This window comes from Rattus norvegicus, chromosome 4, assembly GCF_036323735.1.
Source record: "Rattus norvegicus strain BN/NHsdMcwi chromosome 4, GRCr8, whole genome shotgun sequence".
Classification (NCBI taxonomy): Eukaryota; Metazoa; Chordata; class Mammalia; order Rodentia; family Muridae; genus Rattus; species Rattus norvegicus.
In genome coordinates, this window is record NC_086022.1 from 111,766,984 (window position 1) to 111,791,867 (window position 24,884).

The 24,884-nt window shown below is 38.2% G+C and overlaps 1 protein-coding gene across 5 annotated transcripts in view; it reads right to left on the reverse strand.

Moving 5' to 3' along the window:
- Ctnna2 (catenin alpha 2) overlaps positions 1-24,884 on the reverse strand; it is a 1,149,087-nt gene that overhangs the window by 914,719 nt on the left and 209,484 nt on the right. For all 5 annotated transcript variants that reach the window (NM_001106598.2, NM_001415842.1, NM_001415843.1 and 2 more), the window contains one exon: positions 6,250-6,445. In NM_001106598.2, the coding sequence (NP_001100068.1) occupies positions 6,250-6,445 (196 nt within the window). The remainder of the gene's footprint in view (positions 1-6,249; positions 6,446-24,884) is intronic.

Here is a 24,884-nt window from a genome sequence, read left to right on the forward strand (position 1 = left end):
TATGACATCAGTCCAGGATCTTCTGGCCTTCATAGTTTCTGGCGAGATGTCTGGTGTGATTCTGATAGGTCTGCCTTTATATGTTACTTGACCTTTTTTCCTTACTGCTTTTAATATTCTTTCTTTATCTTGTGCGTTTGGTGTTTTGACAATTATGTGAGGGGAGGTGTTTCTTTTCTGGTCCAATCTATTTGGAGTTCTGTAGGCTTCTTGTATGTCTATGGTTATCTCTTTTTTTAGGTTAGGGAAATTTTCTTCTATGATTTTGTTGAAGATGTGGGCAGGGATGAGCAGTGTTGGTGGTCTCTTCCGCTCTGCAGCCTCAGGAGTGCCCACCTGACCAGGCGGTTGGGTCTCTCTCTCACCGGGTCTGGGGGCAGAGAGCTGCTGCGGGCCCTCCCTTTCTTTTTTATGAAACTTATTTAATACTTAAAAATCTAATAGCCAAGATTGCTAAATATTCTCTTACACATTTCCTGAGGGCCTGCAGTGCATCAAGATTGAAAAGTCCCTAAAACATAACCTATCTATTATATTTTAATGTAAAGTATTAGGTTGTGGTTTTCTATATAAGTTTACGTACCTACATTGAGGTAGACTACAAGGCCGGAAGGCCTGTAAAACCCCACTAAGATTTAAATCTTGCATGAAAGATGATGTGTATTTACTCAAGCATTCAGTTTTAGAGGGAAGCACTGATCACTGTGCCCACAGCTAACAGGATCTATCACCCATCTATACACACATAATGCAGAATAAGAAAATTTATGCATTTGTTCAGAAATAATTCATACAGAGGAATCAAGAGTGGGGCTGAAATTATTGATGTCCAGGTTATACTTCAGGAATCTGATTTCTCTGGCAGGAAACGGATGTTAGGATTTCAAAAGCTTCTCTTATGATTCTGATACCGGCCAAAGTTGGTGCCATGCTTTCAGTGCAAGGAAACCTTGGTGTTAAGCACTCTGGGCCATAAGCTTTCTAAGCACACAGCTGCAATGTAGAGGTGTGTTTGTAACAGCCTCTCTGTTCCCTGTTTTGGAAAAGTTTTGCTTTAGCTCTTATATACACATCCATTCTCCTGTGACATGTTGGGTGTATATTCAACTCTTACCATTCCTGTGCTCTGCAGACAACCGGTCCTCACAAAGACTGCTGGATACTACCTTGATGTCTACCCGAGAGGACTTGACCTTCTTAGTCAGTAGGCAGGAACTGAGTAGTAACAGTTGGTAGGCTGTTAACAATCACTGTGGCAAGGAAAGTCATTTTATCCAATGCTGTGGCCATTAAGGTGTCACCTATGCTTCTGTAAATAACCCCTCCCTCATTCTCCTGTAAGCAACTACAACTGAACTCACTGACTCACCAAATAGGAAAAACAAAAACAAAAAACCTCAAGTAGGAGAGCAATTCCCAAAGATACAGGTAAACTTAACAAATTGTGACTACAATGGGATTTAAGATTTTCTGCTCTTCCTTCCTTCCTTCCTTCTTCCCTTCCTTCCTTTCTTTCTTTGCTTCTTTCTTTCTTCTTCCTTTCTTTCTTCCTTCGTGTGTGTGTGTGTGTGTGTGTGTGTGTGTGTGTGTGTGTGTGTGTAAGCACCCATGTACCAGGGCAGCAGGATGTGCTTGTGGACATCAACAGACAACTTAGAGGAGTTGACGCTCTCCTTCTGCCATGAGGGGTCCAGGCTTGGTGGCAAGACCTGCTGAGTCATCTCACCCAAAAGACACTTAATTTTTTTAAAACACCTTTGATGTCTTTGAGTAAAAGCAATCACCTAGGGGTGAGCCCAGTCATTGTCTATATTTTAAAATTGGGGCTACTGAGTCTGAACATATATGATCTACTATATATATTCTAGTTATTTGTAATGTTAGAATTTGAAATCTAATTTCAAACTAAGCTTCTAAATATCTATTGATTTCCCAGGAAAGCCTCTATGCAGGTTTGAATAAAAATGAGAATGAGCCTTGGGCGCATATATTTGAATGCACCTGTTAGCCGGACTATTTGAAACAGATCAGAACGTCTGACATTGTTGGAGGCAGTGTGTCACTGGGACTGGGATTTGAGGTTTCAAAAGGTGATACAGTTCCTATTGTCTTTCAAAGCTACAAAGTTGTAGAATTAGATGTTTGCTTTCAGGTACTCAATTGAGCACCTTGCAGATCTGGCTGCTACCATTCTCCCCACCATGATGGCCATGGACTAACCTCTGGAACCAAGAGCCCCAAATTAAACACTTTTATAAGTGTCCTTGGTTGTGGTGTTTTGTAACAGCGATTGTAAGTTAACCAAGGAGAGCTTTGTCCTCATTGTCACTCAGTGGATGGTTAAGCATTGCCCTCCGGGATGGACAGACACTATAGCCATCATTGACCCTATCAGGATGAAGCTCAAACCTAGCCTTGAAAGCTTCTGCACTTAAGTATTTTATTTAAGATAAAACAGGTAGTCCATTGACAGAAACACACACTTGAAAATCTTTTCTTAATTCCAAGTGTAAGTCAACAGAGTTCTCTGTTTTGAACTGAGGAACATAAATATTGAAAATGTATTTTTACTACATGCTTCTAATACAAACATTATCACAGCCTTATTCAATGAATCCTAGATTATAATTTGAAAATATGCATATTTTGCAGAAGATTCTGTGGCTCAAGGACAGTTACCATGCATTCTGAACATTTTAATATTAGCCGTGCAGCCTAGATTTAAGGTTTAAAGAGATAATAAATTTACAAATAATAATAAATAAATTTAGACAACACTGAATTTAATGATAGCATACTATAAATGCATAATTTTGTATGTGACCTTACCACATTAGATAATTAAAACCATAAACATACAGAGGCTATAAATGAACAAAATTAAATGACAACCAGAAATATCAAAATGGACATGTAAAACCCTCAGCATCCCTCTATGCTGGAAAAAAGTGACAATGCTGGAAGGTTTTATTTGAGCATGCTCAAAAAAGGCTGAGGAATGGAGCTCAGAGGCAAATAAGTTGCTGGTGCGAGCAAAAGTTCGTAATCTATCTCGACATGTGAGAAAATGAAATAGAAAATAAGAAAGAAAGGGGAGAAGGAAGTAGAGGGGGAGACAAGGAAGAAATAGCATGGACAATAAAAAGAAAAAGAAGAGAAGGAGGAGCATTCTCTATGCAATATTAAAGTTGTTAAATTTGTTCCCACCTATGTACATACATCAGACACTGAAGAAAACACTAAAAGAATACTATTACTTCTAATTGTAATTGGTCACATATGGGTTTTATCTTCTATGTTGATAGAAGCATACATTTCTATGATTGAAGAGATGGTACGGTATGTTAAGTCACTATGCACCCCTCCCTGCCCCATGCCGCCTCCTCATGGGCTCCTTTCTTCTTATCACTCTGAAAATTAGCTTGGCACCAACTTGTATATAAAAGCCCAAATAAAGAGACAGTATGGAAACGGACTGATGGGCCACAGAGATCACACAGAAGAAAGAAAGAATTAGTTGTCATTGGAGAAAGGGAAAAAGGAGTTGGGAAGATCTCAGGCCCAGGAGTAGAACCAAAGCTTGAGGACTTCATTGCCTGGGATACACTCTGATAGCTGACTACACCTCTGATAGCTGGTTACTATCTGAAAAGTAAAGGGATAACCAAAAGCAAGGACTCTAAGAGGGGAGCTTAATATGAGGTTTTCAGTAACTTGATTATTCTTTTGCAAGTAACATGCATGCACTTGAATAAGAGCACATGGCCACAGGGCTTCATACATGTCATGCATAAGCATAGATTATATAACAGAATTTTTTAACACAGTCATCTTCAAATATTCTCAGAGGAGTAACCACTGTAAACTTTCCTAAACTAGAATATTTTATTCTCATAGCATAAGAGAAAGCTAATCAATTGATTATTTTATCAGCATTATGATGGACCATAGTTGTAAGCCTTATCACAAACAATCAAGTTCAAAAGACGGCAACCAACATTTAAATGAATACAAAAGTGAAGGAAACTCTGAGGGGTCATGGCAGAAATTAAACAATAAAATTCGTTGCCAAAGAAGGTGCATAAGAAGTAGAGACCAACCAAAACTCTCTCCACTGTCAACATGTTCAGTGTTTTGAGAATATTAAGGGCTCCACAGGTGTAAACATTTGTCAACCTGAGCACGCCTCATCATTTTCACATGTGCGCATTAGTATATATCAGAAAACAACAACAAGAAGTAATTATCTAGGGCACAGATGCATGCAGGCAAGCAGGTGTGTAACTTCAGGAAAACACCAACTTTCTGGTGCCTTTCAAATTTCAGATGAATCCATGCTCCCAGGATGTGCACACATTCATGCTCTGTTCACACAGGTAGAATACGGAACAGAAACCATGCCCAAGTTGAAGAAATAATTTGAGTCAGTGCCATATAAGTGAAGTTAACTTTTAGGAGAAAGGAATTGGATAGTGGCACGAAGTGTCCTCAGAGGCTGGGAACTTAGCTTTGTGGTTAAAGCTCTTACCACAAGATTGTCAGGACTAGAATTCTGATCTCCAGAAATCCATGGAAATTTTGGATGGCCGTGGTAGCATGTAATTGCAGCCTTAGAAATTGGAGACAAGGGTTCCACAGAGTAAGTTAGTAAGCAAGACTAGCTATATTGGCATTTCCCAAGTGTGATTGAGTGATAATGTCTCAATGAATAAAGTACAGAATGAGTTCCCACATCAATCTCATGTCCTACATACACAGACAGTAAGTGTTTGTATGTTCACACACATGCAAAACTAAGTACCTAGATTTGTCGATCATACACCAAGAAATGAAAATAATAAGTGTGATGACATAGAATAAAGAAAGGTGGGGTTGGGGATTTAGCTCAGTGGTAGAGCGCTTGCCTAGGAAGCGCAAGGCCCTGGGTTCGGTCCCCAGCTCCGAAAAAAAGAACCAAAAAAAAAAAAAAGGCTTTTAAGATACTAAACATTCATCTATGAACTGCAAAAGACAGTAAGATTGAAAAAAGAGTATAAATATACCATAGATTCATTTGACAATTATTTAACGAAATATTCCTTAGGCATTACAAATCAATGTTCAGAAAAATCGGTTGATCTATGCTTTCATTTCCATTATGATACAGTTCAGGACACTTTGCCTAAGGAATGGTGGTGCTCCTGAAGTCTTAGCCTTTTCATATTCATTAACTTATTTAAGACAATCCACTACAGAGTACCAAATGTATGCAATTTCTCACCAAGTCTCTTTTCCCAGGTGATTTTAAGTTTTTCAAATTGATAATAAAAGCTAACCATCATATGTAAGTATATTTATTTAATTTTGCATACTATCATAGTAATTTTGTTCATAAGAACAAATAGTGAAATCCATCCAAAAGTCTGTGGATATGTATGTATATATGTATGCATGTATGTATGTATGCATATATGCATATATATGTCTGTTATTTAGTCATAAAACTAAAATAATGTTTATTACAATGTATATAGTCATTGAAGACATTGTACTTAATGAAATATCCCAGAAATACACAGAAAAAGACATAATGCAGGATCCCACTTCAGGAAAATATGAATAGTTGTCAAAGATTAAAAGTGATACAGAGACTTTTGGGAAGGGTGTATGGATAGTTGAATAAGTATAGATTTATTTTAATAGGAAGAAAATGTCTAGTGATAAGTTTCTCAAAGGTGTGCACAGACTTACCAACACTAACTGTAAATGATCCTTATAAAACAGTTCAGATATTATTTTTACGTTACATATATTTTATTGAAAATAAAAGTTTTCAAAATGCCAAATACACAGTATACTAACAAGCTAGATGTGTGAGAAAAGCTGTGAACAGAAAAGATTATTCGAGAATCATGGTGACATTTGCTGTTCAAGGTTTTATATCCTTTTCCCCATCCACCTTAAAATCCTGGGTACTCAGTCATTTTATAAGGACAGAATCTTCCAAATCCATCCCTAGGCATGAGTTTGACCGGAGAATTTGTTTCCATCTAGCAAGAGGAAGCAACAGGAAGATTGCTCAGTAACAGCAAGAGTGGGATGTTTGAAGCTATGCCCACACTTCACCAGCAAGATACTTGTGCAAATAACCCCAGCAAATACTGAAAACAGTGCAGAGAGCAAAGGAGACAAACTATTCCTTTGATTCTGAAGAGCAATGTCCTGTTGACACAGCAACCCAGAGCATCAGGACAGTGTTACTCTACCTACCTTGCTTCCGCACATCCTCTACAGCAGCCACCAACTCTTCTTTGAGGTCCTGGCTCTCCTTAGCGATCTGCTCACCCTTTTCAAGGAAATTCTGAGTAGCTTGTTCTACAGATGCTGCCAGCACATGGGCTTTCTTTGACCTCCCTTTCTTTTTACCAGACGGACCTTTGTTGCTTGTGTTGACAAGCGTTGTCACCTGAAACACAAAAGAAAAACTATAAAACCTCTCCATAAGACTTTCTAGAGATGTGCTGCTGCCTCGTAACCTCTAATCATCCATTAAGGGCAGGAAAGGGTGTCAAACACTCTAGAGTTGTGGTTACAGGCACTCATGAGTGATGGAAAACTGAACATAGAGCCTGTGCAAGGACAAGTGGCCTTAGCTGTTAAGCCATAGATACAGTCCTAACTCCTTCCTAAATAATATAACCTGAGCATATATCTGGTTCATTTTTTTTACCACTCTATATAGAGAACTACATAATTTGCTAATAAAGCTTTTAATATCCTTCAAGTGATTTGTTAACTGTTATAGATACCAGATCTTTAATTTACCAGTGAGAAATCTGGGGGGTGGGGAATACATTCACATGTTCTATAATATACCAATAACTGTTGCTTTTCTTGTTTGTGGTTGAACAAGGATTTTATCACCTCCCTGAGAGAAAGAATTTTGTGATCAGTTTACATTCACCTGCATCATGTTGAAACCATATAAGGGCTTTAAGTTATTAAGAAAGTCAATCCAAAGAAAAGTTCTATCAAATGGTACAGTACTGAACTCTACTCCACATAGTAGAACAAGCAGAGACAATAGTCAATGCCATGATTAATTTTCAGGCCTTTTTACAGCCATTGGTAAAACCAAAGGAAACAAGGATTTAAATCAACATGTACTGTGATGGTCAGTATGGTTAGGACCAACATTTCAGCAGTGGTCAATAGAGTGTGGGGAGCTGTCTTTCATATCTCTTTTGCTTAATTAGACAAGTAGAGCAATCTTCAGAGGAAAGGAGTACTTATCACAGGGCCTGCTTTTCTGAGGTGCAGAAGTGTTTTCTGTAACGAGGACATAGTCAATACAACACATTGGTACTCATGCGGAAGATAAAACATTCCAACAGTCCCGGTTACCAACCTAGGAACAACCCCCACACAACCCCCACAAGCCACAACCACCATGTGAAAAGCCACATGGGCTGTGCACCTCCCACCAGAGTTAAATATTAGCTCTTTTCATTTAGTGGCTATGCATCCACATCATATCTGTATCTCAATGAAGATTTGTGATCTATGTTATTATACTTATCAAATTAGAAAGGAATAGAATAGGGAAGGAAATATTAATTTTAGGTAGTCTGACAGTTTTTGTTTTTTATACCAACTTGGAGCTGATCGCAAAGCCATGAAAATGGCTGGATGTCTACATTACAGTGTCATTTTCATCTTTTATAAAGGCAAACAAACGTCAACTCTTCTGTTATTTCAGTGCATCACTATATTAGGCATAATTTAGATGATGCTCATAATGGCAAGGCTGTCTTAGTTTCCTTTCAGGACGCTTTCATAAAATTCTCTCACAAAAACACCTTAATGAAGAAGTCCAGGTCACAAGACATAGTTTCAGAGAAATAAGGACTGCTTGTAATAGAAGCAGCTAGTGTATACTGCCGTCATAATCCTGTAAAGAGAGCAGTGAACTAATGCTTCTGTGTTAGCACCCAGCTCTTTCTCCACAACCCAGGATCACCTGGTAAGGTTTGGTGCAGCCAGCACTGAATGGATCTTCCCTGGAATCAAGATACCCCAATTCTGAAGATATGCCCAGAAGACAACATAATTTAAATTATCCACAATTGAGACAATATTCCCTGAAGATTCTAGATTTTATCAAGTATCATAATGGTAGAATATTTGTTTGTATGGACAAAAATACATGATCTGGGAGCTGCTAAGAAAAATGTGATTATTTCTAAGCAAAGGAGTTTAACTTCCTCTTTGTAAAAGCCCATATTTACCCACTGCAGTTGGGAAGAAAGTGAATCAAGAGATAAGATAGAAAGTCATATGTATGAATAAAAGCATACATGTCTTCATCAGTTAATAACAAAAAAATAACAACTTCCCAGACTTTTAGTTATCTATTGTTGCTTTTCTTTCTTTTTTTTTGAAGGGCAAAATTAATAAATTAGGTAAACCACATAAAGAAGTGATATAAACTAGCAGAAAAATTTAATAAATCATCTCTTTCATTTGAAAGTATGTCCCTATTGCAGAAGGTACTTCACACACTTCAGAGGAATGAAGCTGGGGCTGACTAGTAAGCCTCCTCACTGACTACCAGAAGACACCATACAAATTGATAAGGAAGAAAAATAATCAAGAGATCTACCCTACTGCAATGCCTATGAACCACTACAATGACCAGAGCGGCATTAGTACAATAGTGGCACTGCCGTCTTCCCGCTCAATAGGTTCACGTTGGTACTGTAGACTTACCCAACTAGGTGTGACTGATGAAGCCATGAACTAGAGCAGAATCTCTACCGCTGCATTTCCAAACCAATACAATCTCTAAATGCATTGTTAATATCCAGAAACAAGTATAGCTCTCACTTCTCATAAAGTAAGATTTTTGCAACAGCCACAGACCATTAAAGAAAGTAACTAGTTAAAACACACAGTATTATCGACTGCTCAGCTGCAACTGCTATATCTGCAACACAATTCCTATAAGTAGAGCTCAGATCAAGACCTACAAGCAATTAGTGAGCTACAAGCTGAGAGAGAATCAGTCTTCCCAAGCCTAGGCTCCTAATTGGTTATCCAATACTAAGTCATCAGTACTGAAAATAAATACACATGAGCAACACTAAATCAATTCAGAAAGTTAAAGGTGTGTGTGTGTGTGTGTGTGTGTGTGTGTGTGTGTGTGTGTGTGTGTGTTTAAAACTAATGATTAAAGAAAAATCTGAGGGACACAAAAGGGGCTGGAAAAGGTTTTAATATAGTAAACATACGTGAAACTTAAAAAGATTCTCAAAAAATGTAAAACAAAAAATAAAAAAGAATTTCAATGTCTCCAAGAAAAAAAGGAGGTTGATTTTAGATAACTGATCAAAAATTAATTTTTAAAAAAAATCTAAGAAAATAGTAGTAACATTTAAGTTATGAAATGAGTAACTAATGCATGTGATACTCTCAAGGCTCCACAACCTCAAGTCCATGTTATCAGAGATATTTCCAATAAAATATTTCTAGTACTGCATGAAGAAAATGATAGGACTAATACAGAACATATAAGACAACCTGAATAATTGATTATCTACCACACTCCTGGATAATCGAGTAATGTTATTACGGATACAATTTTTCCCAGATTAGACTGTACGTAGCACATTCTAAATATACAGAGTAAATCCATAAGACGTTCCTGAAACTGTGAACCAGATTAAAGACCTCTTAGCCTAAGTTGTGCTGTCAGGTGTTTTGCTGTAACTATAACAAGGATCCACTCAGGGTCTCAAGTTAGTCAACAGAGTACAGGAAAAACAAAAACATTTCAAAGGTCTTATAACTGAGACCTATGGGCAAAGAAGAAAAGAAAGTAATTCCTCACTTACAGAAAGCAAGCAAACATTCCAAAGAATTACTAAGGAACAAGAATTTAAAAAGTGTTAAAGAAGGGGGTTGGGGATTTAGCTCAGTGGTAGAGCGCTTGCCTAGGAAGCGCAAGGCCCTGGGTTCGGTCCCCAGCTCCGAAAAAAAGAACCAAAAAAAAAAAGTGTTAAAGAAGAAAATAAAATCACTAGGATCCCTAAAGATACTCTTAACTCCTATCCCAGAAGGAGCTCTGAGATGTTCCAACACTTGCAGTCTGCATCATTACAGTGAATTGCATGAGTCTAGGGGTCAGAGCAGCAGGGGTGTATTCTGCTAGGAAAGTGGTAACATGGAGCTATTGCAGTATCTGTTGTGCATGCTCTGAGGCTAAAAATAGAAGAATGCAGAACCACAACAAGAGATATGGAGTCAAAGTCTGACCGCTGGTACAAAAGAGATCTCCGGGGATTTTTAGACAGCGTAAGATGAGTCTCAAGAGTACATTAAACCTAGGAAAAACAGTAAGACAAACCTGGCTTTTCCATGTCCTCAAATATTAACAATTTCTTTATGCTATATAGAAAATTTCTAGTGTTTTATTAGTGTTTATTCATGGCATACAGAATTTTTTTGTTTTTTTTGGGTTTTTTGTTTGTTTGTTTGTTTGTTTGTTTCGGAGCTGAGGACCGAACCCAGGGCCTTGCACTTGCTAGGCAAGCACTGTGCTAAATCCCCAACCCCCAAAAATGGTTTTTCTCATGATGTTTTTTGTAAAGTACATTTTGAGATGAGCTTACTGACTTCATATGTGTCTCTCTTATCAACATAACAATGCCACCACAAAGCGGGGTAGGGATCTCAGTGTGGACACTGAGCAGGGTCTTCTCATGACACCAGGGAATTTCTATAATGTTACTGCTAAAATATTGGTACTTGTTTAAAACAGGTTCAAATTTATCTTGTGGCTACTAACTTTGTTATAAACATGTTTTAGTTTTGTACTGACTTGAAAAATACTGAAAGTCTATAAACCATACATGTTAGTCTGTTTCTCCCATGCTACAGACCCCTGCAGACCATCAGACTAAGTGTAAAAACTGCACCAGGATGGCAATTGTGTTCATTTCCAAACACATGGGAACACGGGTTTTTTTTTTTTTTGTTGGGTTTTTTTTTGTCTCTTGTTTTCCTTTTTCTTTTCTTTTTTTTTTTTTTTTTTTTTTTGCAAAAAGCTTTACAAACTCCAGTAACCACACTGAGCTGTAATGGAACCATAATATCACCTCTAGGCAGCACTGTTCATTCAGATCAATTCTAATCTGCATGACTGTGCCATACACAGTTAGTGCTGATCAGTGTCCTTCTGTGCCCTAAGGCAGCAATGTCTTTTTTCAGCAATGCAGCAAATGTTTTGAACCAGGAATGCAAAGTGAGTAGGAAGGCATTTGTCTTTTAAAAAGCCTTACGTTGTTTAGTCATCAGCACCCAAGACAGGAAATCCATGCTGTCTAGAAAGTCCCTAAAATAATTAAGGAAAGATTCCACTCTATTCATGATTCACTGTTTTGCATTTACTAACTTTAAAGTAAAACAAATCCAGACTGTTCAAAGGAAGACTAGAAAGAAATCTGACACCAGAGTTAAGTACAAAATATTTTCCAATGAGCTCTAATTGAAGGACTCAATTAAGCCAAGCTTGCCTTCTCCTAAAACTCATCACAGGCCTGAGGAGAGAGAAGTGTCTGTAGACTGCTTAGAGAACAACCTGAGGACCCGAGCTTCATCCCCAGATTCTACACAAAGGCAGGCCACCAAGGCAAGCACCAGTAACAGAAATACCAGAGAGGAGATAGAGGAGTTACTGGGCCTTGAACCAGCCAGTCTAACTGAATATGGGAGTTTGTCAGTCTCACCAGGAGCTGATGTGGTTAATTAAAGACAGTAGACAGTGGAAAGTGTGGGGTCCTCCACTTGTACTATTGCAGTCATTTTTCTAACAATCTTGAACATCAGCTAGTAAAAAAAAAACTGCCAAAGGTAAAAGGAAACTCAGGTCTTAAGTTTGTCGTTGGGGGAGTACAAACCGTGGGTGAGAATAAAAACGTGGACATTTTCCAAAAAGAAGAAAATTTCCAAATTGCTGTGCATGAGAGATTTTAATGAGTAACCTGACACTGTAGCTAATATTAATTGTATTTATGTATTATCTGTTGTCAGTAAATAACATCTTGAAATTTCTCAATCATTCTTATTAAATATCTATGCATAGTGTACAGTTATATAATGTTAAAAATAAAGAAATGGATGGCTGGTAGATAATTAATATATCACATTCAATATATGCAAATAGATGCAGATACAAAGCATCTGCTTATTTTATAATATGTACTTTACATATACATGTGTATGTACATAGCTAGTGTATAATGCATTTTCTTTATTTTCATGTTTTAGGTTACTATTTCAATATTTATATTTTAATACTGGGTAGATTAATGCTTTAGGTTTATTGGTAGTATTTTCTTTATTCCACTTGGTCAAGACTGTTCACATACAGTAAAAGAAAACCAATTGTATTATATTTCAATGACCCAGGTATAACTTCATTGCTATCAAGCGGTGTTTCAAAGAGCAGGATGCATTTTCACAACTACAGCATAAAGACACTAGTCACAAATCTGAAGGCATTCAAGTCAGCCGCTTTCTCCAGCCAAAGATCTCATTACTGAATGTAAGAAATGTCAATTACAGAATTTCCAGATCAGTTTGAGTGACTGCTGGTCATGCAGTTCAGTTCTTAGACCCACTTGGCTCCATAAGAAAGCATTGATACACAGAAATAATTGATTTTTGTTTGTTTGTTTTGAGAGATGGCTGAGCAGTTACAAGTCTACTGTCCTTGCTAGGGCCTGACTTCGGTTCCCAGGTACAACTGTATACAATGCCAGTTCTGGAGAATCCAGTATCCTCTTCTGTTTCTACACTCACAGCACACACTGCAAGTTTATTATATTTTAGTGTTTTCATCATTATTATGTGTTTTTGAGGTATCATCTTCCGCAGCCCAGACTAATACAGTTACAAACATTCAGAAAAAAAAACACATATAATACCAAAATTAAAAAAAAAAGTTTTAGAAAAAACAAAAAGCCAGTTGATGTCTGCTATCATTTTCCTTTAAGTGTGTCTCAACCATTCATAGTTTGCAGGCCTGATGTCCAGGATGGATTTATAGGTAGTACCTGGTGTGATGTCATCAAGTTTTTAGGGGTGTCATGGCGTGGGTCAATAATATTCCTCACCCTTCATTAGTCTCTCCTGCACATGACTCTACTCAACCAGACACGCTCTAATCCATGCAACATAGCACTAGCAGCAACTGATCACAGACAGAAACTGCCAATCCATGAGTCTCACCGAATCATCTTTCTTTAAAGTGTTTTGATTTATATACTCATTACAAAAGAAGATTCTTTAAGTATTTTGTAAATGGTGACATTAGCAACAGTATTGTTAACTGAATCTATAAAGTTGGCCAGCTAGAATAGTTTAAAGTTATATAGTTTAACATGCTTATTATCTTTCTGTGTTTTTATTATTATTTGTTTGTTTCGCGATCCTGTCTCCTAGAGTGCAGGCTGGCCTTAAGCTCTCTATGTATCTGAACATAGTCTCAAACTCCTGACCCTCTTGCCATCCCCTCGCATTAAGTGATGGGGTTACAGGTATGTATCAACGCACATGGATAAAGTGGAAATACCCACATTAAAAATAAAAATTCCTCAACAACTTAAAACATTTTACTCTTTCCTGTGAAATGATTGTGATTTCTTCTAACTACATAAACTTTATCTGAATAATTGTTTTTATACTTGAGTGAGATGGAACAAATCCACTGGACAACTAGTTTTTTCTACTTTATCAGTTTGAGACAAAAAGATTATACCAGAAAATACTGCAGAATCTCCTAATATCAGAATATCTTTCTTAGTACTACCAATCCCGATGTGCCTCAAAAGTCAGATTTGCCACTTACTAGACACTTGGCAGTGCTGCCAATCATGCATTGGCTACTCTGATCACTCTAAAGAAGGCTATAAAAGCTAGAAGAGAGGAGAATGACATCTTCCTAACGATATAGCTATTATAATCATGAACTTTCAAATACTACAGATTATTACACTGGGCCTGCCCCAGAATGAGCCCAGTAACAGCCAGACAGGGATGAAGAAGGAAGTCACGTGGCCTGGCTTCCCAGGGTTGAACTATTTCCTGTGGACGAGTCCTTGTCTTTAGCTGTGAGTGCAGATTACTCTAACTAAACCAAATGGGTCACATAACAAAATGAAATGTCATGAATTTAGAAAAGGATCAGTTAGGGAAGATGGGTGTGGGAGGTGGTAGGCATGGAAGGGAGATAAAAGAGGATGAGTGGAGAGAATAAATGGATTATGTAACATACATAAAAGTATCAAAGAGCTAAATTAATAAAAGAAGCATTATCTATATAAGTAATATTTTCAATAAACCCAAAATTTTCTGTGGAAAAGACTTTCAAATTATCCGTTTCCTTTGAACTAAAATGACAAACCAAACTCCATAACTAAGCAAAAACATGTGTCAGAAAGGAGTTGGGGGATTGCTCAGAAACTTTCTTGCCTCTTAGACCTGCTGTGCATCAGAGCACTAAACACTAATTTCAGTATAGATCAAAGTAAACTTAAAGAATTAGAAAAGAAGTTATTGAGGAATGTATCAAACGTGTCATCAAAAGCTGATGAGAAAGCTCAAGGCTCCCAGAGAGGGTAATACAAGGAGCAGGCCTAAATCGTCGCCGAAGCCATGGTAGCCATGTGGGTGAAGGGCTTCCTTTCTTACTGGCTCTCTCCACTGTCCTACTTTGGAAGTCAGCATTCATGCCTATTATATTCATCAAGTAGGGGCAACTTCCAAAACCAGCAAACTCCCAAACAAAGAAACCATGTAGTGATTAGTGAAACAGACCTATTTCCAATGTGCTATGTCATGCTTATCTTGAGTTAATAATAATACTATAATTCAATATCTTAAGCATATTATGGAAAATATATGTTTGGCAGAGCAGTAGAAACATAAATATCATTTTGACACAGGCTGGAGAAATGGCTCAGTGCTTCAGAAAACTAGCTGATCTCCTAGAGGACCCTAGTTTGATTCCTACCATCTACACAGGGTTGCTCTCAGCTGGTTGTGACTACAGTGTCAGAGGAAATAACCTGTTCATCTGGCTTCTGTGGACAACTGCTCCATATACATGAATGAAAGTAAGCAAAAGCATCATGTCCTCAGATAAAAGTAATGTGCACATTTTCTCACTTCAATGAGAACACCAAGCTCTGTGTGTGCCTGTTCTCCCATCCTCACACACATCCTTTTATAGAAACCTTTGCATATAATTTTCTCTATGTGTGTCAGGGCGTTTATTTTACAGCTGTGTTATTTGACTTATATTTTAAACATATTTTCATAAAATTTTGATAACTAGGATATACAGAAAAGCTTAACTTCAAGGTCACCTTTTAGAGATTTCAATGACTATAATTTTTATATTAATAAGTTCCTTAATAATAGCATAAATTAAAGATAAATGAATATATGCACACATGTGCAATCAATTAGTGTTTCTTGGCATGGAGGCAACAGCACTGTTCTCAGATATAGTGTCTAGTACTTGCAAGCCATAGGCAGACAGGACGATACAACACCTAGTACGAACTACAACAAAAACTCATACTTCCCTATCAGCACACTCTGAAAGTTTCTTGCAAAAAATGGATAGCTAAATCAATAGATAGGATCAATCATATCATATATGATGATTAATAATGACCCTTTGCCCTTTTCTTAATGGATTCCAAATACTGAACACTCTCCAGTTATTCCCAGACCATTACGTGCATGTGTCTGTGATTGAGTATTTCTAGATTAAGTCCCTGAATCAACTAATATATAATTTCATTTAGAAGATATTTATGCCAACTGCTCTAAGGCTCAGGGATCATTAAGGACACAGAGTGGAAAGAATTTAAGATCAGAAGAAGGGGAGCAAGGGTGTGAAATGCTGCCTTATGAGCCTCACACAGACAATGCTGCCATGGGCTTCCAGCATCTGTGTCTATATATACAAGAAATATACGAAAGATTGAACGAGCCCACCGCAGACCGGGAAAGGGTCCACTGGATCTCAACTACAGGCTACAGTGGGGAGGGCAGTCATTGTTTTCAGCTTTGCATCCTTTGGGGCAGTCACAAGGCCCCAATATACACTTCTAAACCCACAGGGAAGTAGGTAGGTAACCCTGGCAAAACTCAGTGACTTTCAAACAAGAAGTTAATGACAGAAAGAAAACTATGGAGGGAGGAAGGGCCTAAGTGGCGGGGGGGGGGCGATAAAGAGAGGGGAGGGAGCAGTAATCAGAAGAAAATTTATACATGAATAGAACTGCCAAAGAACAAAAGCAAAGAAAGTCTTTTTTAAAAATTCACAGTAGAAGCTGGAGGGCCTTTCAAATCATAATAATTGAAGTTTTAATTTATTTGACTTAGAGTTTATCACCTTAAACAATGGTGAGTATAGGGTTGTTTTGTTTGACATATTATATAAGATCCTGAAATGAAAATCAATAGTTCTTAAGGCTAGATAACTGATGTGTCTCAGAGTATGCACGACATATCCCATTTTAAAAGAGTTCTTCCTTTGTCAGAGAGATAATTACATAAACTGCTGACATTTTCTCGATTTGATATGTATGTGTACATTATTGTTCTCCCATTAAATGACAAACTGCTGGTGAAATGCCAAGAGCATGAGAAAAGACCAGGTTGACATTTGCTGCCGATCATCTTCACAGACAGAATGCTTGCACTCCACTTGAACACGCTGCCTCGGTGTGCAGCCGAGATCCTTCAGCACTGCTTCTCTGAGGCTTCTGGGGAATTGTTGATGAAAGAAGGGCGAGCTGAGCAGGATGGAATTATACCTGTCAAGATTGGTCTTCTGCACCTTTATTTGGACAATTCAGAAAAAAAGGGAGGCAGCTAATTTTCTAACTAAGGATATAATTTCTCTTTAAAACTATTAGTGCATGGAAATTGTAGAATGAGTCTCGGGTGAACAGGACAGAAGTATTCACTGGTGGATGAAATGACAGTAATTGGGAGCAGTGCGAGTTGGGAAAAAATGAAAAGTGTGAAGACTGCGTGTGTGTGTGTGAGTGTGTGTGTGTGTCTGTGTGTCTGTGTGTTCAAGTGAATGTATATGGCTGTGTGCTTGCATGTATGTGTGTACACATGTATGTGTCTGTATGTATGTCTCTATATGTGAAACATGTATAATGTGTTCATTTGCATGAGTGGGTATATCCTGTTTGATGTTTGTTTGCTTATTTATTTATTTTTGAGACTGGTTTCTCATAGAACATAGACACATTCTTTCAGCTCGACTGACTGATAAAAAGTTCTGGGGCTCCTCCTGTCTCTACCTCCTCAGCTCTGAGATAACAGCCACACACCAACATGCTTGGATCTATCTATCTATCTATCTATCTATCTATCTATCTATCTATCTATCTATCATCTATCATCTATCATTGTTTAGCAATTTTACACCTATATACATTGTATCTTGTTCACATCTACCCCCATATCCTCACTCCCACTTTCCCAGATCCTCTGAATAAGAATCCCTCCAACATCCCCATCCTATTTCCTTTTAAATCTCTGAGTTAGTAAGAGTTGCCTGCATGAATCTGGCCAACCTGAGAGCTCCCGTACCCACACACTTCCAGATTACCGAACAGCTGGAATTGCTGTCCACATCTTGTGCAATTCTGTTTAAGTAACTGTTAGTGCACATGAGTGCAACAGCCTTGCTTGTCTAGGAGACAGCATTCACAGCACTCTTTTCCACCTGAGCTCTCAAATTCTCCCCAGCTCCACTCCTGTGGTGTTCCCTGAGCCTAGCAGGGTGATTTTCTATAGATGCCTCATTCACAGCTGAGCACTCAGCAGTCACTTATTCTCAGCACTCTGTATCTTTGCATCCATTCCTGAAAGCAGATACTTTTCCCACCAAGGTCAGAGCAGTGCTAACCAACAGGTAAAAACATAAATATTTAAAAGGTGACTTAACAGCATGTATGTTTCACAAGCAGCAGTAGTCAGTGTCCCATCCAAGGCCTAGTCCTGCCCAGCCCTGGCTTTGGACCAAATTTATAGCACTAGGCATGATTTCTCTTCTTTGGAACATGCCTCAAATCCAATCAGTAAACAGTTGATTAGCTCCTAAAGAGTCTTGCTACTGTTACACCTGTGCACTTATCTTTCCTGACAGATCAGTATTCTACATCCATGGTCCACTACTGGGTAAATAACGTACAATGTTTCCCCACCTGTAGCCTGCATGGCATCTTTGAGCACTATGAAATCTAGCCAGCATACATGAGTATTTATGAGAGTGGAGAATCTCACTTAGGTCCTCGGCCACCTTTCCAGCTTCTGAAGCTTGCCACTTCTTTGTGGACAGGAAAGGACTGAATCTGGTATTCATGGTTCTGTTTTGAAATGATAATGGCACTGAATTCACAGGGAGGCTTTGAATTTTAAATATAACTGTTTACCCGAGACACTTCAACTCTTCAATGAAAGTGGCATCAATTATAATAATGAACATATAATCACTAATCATATGGGGCAGTGTCCTGACATATCAGGTCATGGACAGCAATATTTGAATATGGGTGTCAACTAGCCATTCATGTGCTGTTTGCTCAGTCAAACTCTTGATGCTTCTTTCTTTCTTTCTTTCTTTCTTTCTTTCTTTCTTCCTTCCTTCCTTCCTTCCTTCCTTCCTTCCTTTCTTTCTTTCTTTCTTTCTTTCTTTCTTTCTTTCTTTCACTCCCTTTCTTCCCCTCTTTCTTTCTCCCTTTCTTTCTTCTCAGATATAAAATAAAAATAATCACCCAGAATCTACAATTGCTTGCTTTCTGGAGTGTTACGATGTTTTCCATATGTGTCTGGAGATTGATTATCTGATTGTTGCTTCAGTGCCACTTTCTGTCATCAATGGATACAGGTGGGTCCTGGCTTTGTGGAGACTGGGAACACCTCCCACCTTGCAGAAAAGGTCAAGGCCTTCTTGACTAATACATCTGAATTCCTGGCTGCTGTCTGTGCCTGTGACCATTAATGTTGTTCCTGCCACTACTACACCCCCAGGCAAAGATGAGGCCAAGGAAGAATTGGAGGACTCAGATGAGGGTATGGAGTTTGTTGTCTTTGAATAATCCCCTCAAAGTGACCAGCTCAGACAGCTTACCTTGAGAATCATGAAAACAAAGTCTTATTTCTCTTAAAAAGATGGGGGAAAAAGTTCACAGTTCACATTTTTTTATGTTTTTCCATAGAGAATTCAAATACTTTCCCAAACTTTTCAAATAAAATACTTTCATTTGGAAGTTATATTTTTAGCCGTGTGCTAGTGATTTCAAGAGTGGGGAGCTTGCTAAGCTAGGAAATCTTAGGCAGGTGTTTAATTGGACTAATTAGGCAACATGTAGTCACTTCCGGTTTCCTTTGAGCTCTTTGTGGATGCAGATAAGCAACACAACTGATTGCCTAATTAGACTATTTAAAACTGACTAGTTTTTTATAGCTGAGAAAAAAATCTAAACTCACAATTAAAAACCAAAGCTTAATATGGATTCTAAAGTCCTATACTTTCTTCTTGTTCTAAACAATGTTTTATACATTAAGCAGTCAATCAATCTACCACCATTACTACTGTACAGGGAGATATAAATGTATATCCAAAGCTATACACACACACACACACACACACACGCACACACACACACGCACACACACGCACACACACACATGCACACACACACTATATACACACACACTACACACACACGCACACACACACGCACACACACGCACACACACACATGCACACACACACTATATACACACACACACTACACACACACACACACACACACACACACACACACTTCTTATCGAAAAAGATAGAGGTACCTAGATTCAAAAACAAAAAGTTGTTCTTTAAAAGTAAACAACTACAAAAAAATTACTTTTGTTACCCTAACAACTACTAGCCAACTATTATATAGTCAATGCATATGTCATTAAAATTCTTTTTCTGGTAGAAATCCAAACACTGTCTGTCTACACATCCTCCTAAGGTCCTAAAAACAAGCTGAGGCATGATTCCAACATCAAAATTTACTGTGAGGCACCAGTGAGTTCATGAGGCATACTTATATAGCAATGGGAAAGGGGATTTATGAAAGACTGTAGATGACCTTAAAATTGTGACACTAGAAATTCTGAGCCAGCATGGATGCTTAAACCTCCATGGCCACATTGACAGGGCCCCTTTCTTTAGTCTTTCTTGCTTATACACTCAAGCCATACCCATGAAGCTCATGTAATTAGGATAGAACTGCTTATAACAGGTTGAGGGAAGTTGCTAGATATGGGCTGAGTTCCAATGAACCCCCCACCCCTTTTGCATCTCCTTCAGTAAAAGAACTTCAACAGCCAACAAGTCCAGTGGTGATGATCTTTTGCAAACCACATTCCTTATCTGATAATGTTAATGCCAGCTTGACTTGGGGGATAGTCTTGTATGACAATGTGTAAACCAATGTACTCCTATACTAAGGAAGGTCAGACCAATCGGTCCACTAGCCTACAGCAGATGTGAGAGGTAACTGGGTTTATATGTACTTCCTCAGCAACCTCATGCACTATTTCCAGTGGACATACTTCTTCATGGACATACAGATTGCAGGCATCATGGAAGGGCCATGCTAAATCCATGGGTAATAGATATTTTAATGGAAAGATACAAAGGCATGAATGTGAGAAGGGGAAATAATTCAATACAGTGAATTGGTAGATAAAAAATGAGAGCCGACCCCACTTTAACTGCCCTGTAAGGAAGGGTTCTAGAAAAACAGTAAACTAAAATAAAGGAGCAAACAGACTTCAAAAGGATGGGCACAACATTCAGCCACAACACAAACTTTAAGGTTCTATTTCTGTGGTCTTTCCACTAAGATCTACTCCCTGGTTGGGTTTCACAAGACCAAACAAAGGTAGTAATACCCCATGGGCCAGGCTTAAAATGGAGGCTGGGTCGTCCCAGCCAGGACCATTAGAACATACATGATAGCATCCACTTTGGCCAGAGAACATAGTGAGTGAGCACCACAACTCAGTTTGAAAACAGGAACCTGAAAACTTTTCTCAAGGAGGCTTGCTGTTCCTTTTGTGATTGATGGGGAAGCCAGGCATGACTTCAGCCTTGGATTAGGCCCATGAAAACAAGTCTAGACTTCTTCAAAAACCCAGAGGCATATGCGCATACAACACATAAAGAGCTAGCCACTTGCTGACAAGTGTAAAGCTGGGAACTCATTTGATAGAGGGTGTTCATGCATATTAGGATCACAATGTCAAAACAAGAGGAGAGTAAGATGTTAATGTGTTGACAATGTCTCACTGGGTGTTCACTCTCAGTAGGAATACTGACAACAGTAGGAGGGAAGCAACAGCCATACAGAAGTGACTTAATAAACAGAGTAAGTGAAACCTTCCCAAGACAAGGGAAAGCCTGTGGAATTGTTTCAAGAAAGCCCTACTTTCTGTCCTCTCAGTATTTTAGATTTCTATCTTTCCAGGTTCATCAGAGCCTGGAAAATTAAAGGGAACGTAAAACTACAAGGAGGAAGATGGATAGTCACCTCACTGTTTACTTTCCAGTAGATAATAAGTATTTATATGCCAAGAAGATTAAAAGTTGATAAAGGAGGCTGGAGAGATGGATTTTGAGCAAATGATGACCTTGCAGAGGACTCAAGTTCAGCACCAGTTACATGGTACACCTTACAACCACCACTGAAACCAGCTCCATGGGATTCAATGTCCAAGGTGCTCATCTGGCCTGTAGTGTATTCATCTGACTATCCCCCAACAGAGAAACACACACACACACACACACACACACACACACACAAACACACACACGCACACAAACACACACACAAACACACACACACACTTTTATTCAAAAAAATTCTTAAAAAGAAAGGCCTCTGCAATTTGAAAACCAAATTGACTATTTGTTCTTGTTTAGCTATCATAACCAATAATCCAATTTTTCTATTAAACAGTCATATCCATGAGTTTCACATACATGAATTCAACTGAAGTTTAAAAAAATTAACTTCATCTTCATAAAATAGTGCAAACCTTATTTTAGTGCTATTATTTCCTAAATAATACAGTATAGAAACTTCTCTAATATACATTTATGCTACATTAGATACTAGAACTAATTTGAGATTACCTTAACTAAATCAGTAGGTTATATGCACATTTAAAAATAATTTTAATAGGATGGCTTTTTGAGGGGGTAAAAGAAGCAAAGGATCCCCCTTGGGTATCAAGTGTCAATTGAAGTAATATATAATTTTTATAACATTAAAATGATGGGCCAGAGGGAGACCTTGGCCATTAAGAATGTATATTTCCCTTGCAAAAGACCTGTGGTTGGCTCCCAGAACCTAAACTGGGTGGATTACAATGACCTAAAAATCCAAAGATTACATATTGAGAACATCCTCAGTTTAAATGACCACCAATATGCAGGCTATCATGAATATGCTTAGGCAATCAAAAAAAAATAAAGAGAGAAAGATTTTCTTTCAAATGACACCATTAAGTTTAAAAACAGAGGGAAGGAAACACCTGTGTTTTAAACTTCAATTTATGAGACAAACCTTAACCAGTGTGATAGGGAACCCCTGTCCTTTGGATAGGCTGGAAATGCGAGATTCTTTGAAGACAGGTCAGCAATGAAGGCAACTGGTTCATATTATCTGAGCAGACTACAGATTATGAGGCTTGAGGAGGACACCTCTTCTTGGAGTATTTGAGGGTATTTCCTTACTCTACTAAAATTGCTAACCACTCCATATCATTTGTTAATATACCAACTAATCACATGACCATATTAACCCATGAACAGTTTAAAAGCATGCTCTCCCCCACTCCAATAGCATAAGCCCTATAATGGCTTCTGCATATGCCAATAAAGTTCAGACTCTCTGTATTCGCTCTCTCTCTCTCTCTCTCGCTCTCTCTCTCTCTCTCTCTCTCTCTCTCTCTCATGCATGTGCACACATGCAGGTGCAACACACAGTTGTGCACAGGCCAAGGGACATCACAGGATGGAAGTCAGCAAACAAACTTTGGTGGAGGTCCTTATCCTCTACCTTGTTTGAGACAGGCTGTCTGGTTGTTTATGGTTTATATGCAGGCTAGCTGACCTCTGAACCTCCAGGGATTTTCTGTGTCCATCTCTCATCTCTACAGAGTTGCTTGGATTGCAGATGTGTTCTTCTGCTTTCAGCTTTAAATGGGTTATGGGGGATTGATTGAGGTCCTCAGGCTCCTGGGACAAGCACTTCACCCACTGAGTCGCATTTCTCAAACTTATTGAGCATTTTAACCCATTATGTCTTTGGATGAGCTCAAGTATCTTTGCTCATCTTTGCCTCACCCAGGACATGATCCACAGCAGAAACACTGAAACTAAAATGTCAGAGCAAGTAAATAGCCCAATGGGATCCAATGCATACTTGTGCAATGTATTCTATGTGAAGCTGAATCAAATTTAAGTATAAAAGCGGCTTCAGAAAATTTATTTGAAAACTTATATAAGGAAATACAGAAAAATATTCTACACACTTTACATCCATTTTCCCCCTGATTTATTTGTGCTGACATGATAAACTCAGGCCTATTTCACTATACTAATATATTATGGTAAATCATGTCATACCCGCATAACTAAGTTGGTATCCATTCATATCAAAGATATTATATAAAGATCTGGAGGATAAGTGATAATAGTGTGTATTTCCTTTGTTAGACTCTAATTTGACCACTAAGTTTGGCATTCAATAGATGAGATATTATTCCAAAAGGTACACCTTTGTGCATATTGGCAACACTAACTGAATTCAGGTGGTTATTCATGAAAGAGAGAAAGAAGAGCAGTAAGGAAGGAAATGAGGTGGGGGTACAAGAAGGAGTTGGTGAAATGAAGTGGTGAATGGATATGAACAAATCATTTCATACATGCTTGGAAATATTTCAAGAATAAAAATACTTTAAAAATAAAACACCTATTTTAATAAAACACCAGCCTTTAAAATGTTGTGGTACCTGTAACAAGAAAAGTTGATTTCACTGGATAATATTCAGGATGTAAATGTGTATGTATTTGTGCATGGCTGTCTTGCTGTGGTTCTTTGCAAACACTTTGCAAGGCAGACATGACACAGGATCATAAACTTACCATTAGAGCACAAGTATCTAATGGCAACATACAGTGAATGAGTGACAGACTGTAATCTTCAGAACCTGAATTAAACGATGGAGATAGTGGCTCCAGCTAGAAGGATAATATGGTAAATATCCTTTTCTGGGCCAGTAAGAGAATAAATGAACAAATTTGCTGCTTAAGGTTCCTTATTAATTAATATAATAAATAAACTTACTATGAAACACACATGGGGGACACTGCTATTTGTATTTTCTCCCTTTCTTTATTTAAAGTGTTAAAAACCAAGGTGGAAGAAAAGTGTCCTAGCCTTTGCTGCCCATTGACACCATTGCTGTGCACTAAAAAAGCCACTTAAAATAATCATAAGAACTTCTCATGCACACACTGGTATCACAGTTTATAATAATACATAAAAGAACACAACAAATGTAGTTTTAAAATATTTACTTTTATTAGGGTGTCTGTGGGGTGTGTGTGTGTGTGTGTGTGTGTGTGTGTGTGTGTGTGTGTGTGAGTAACACATGTAGGGGTGCTCACAGAAGCAATATAAGGATATTGGATCCCCCTGACTTGGATTTACAGGCAATTTTAAGTGTCTGGATACTGGTGC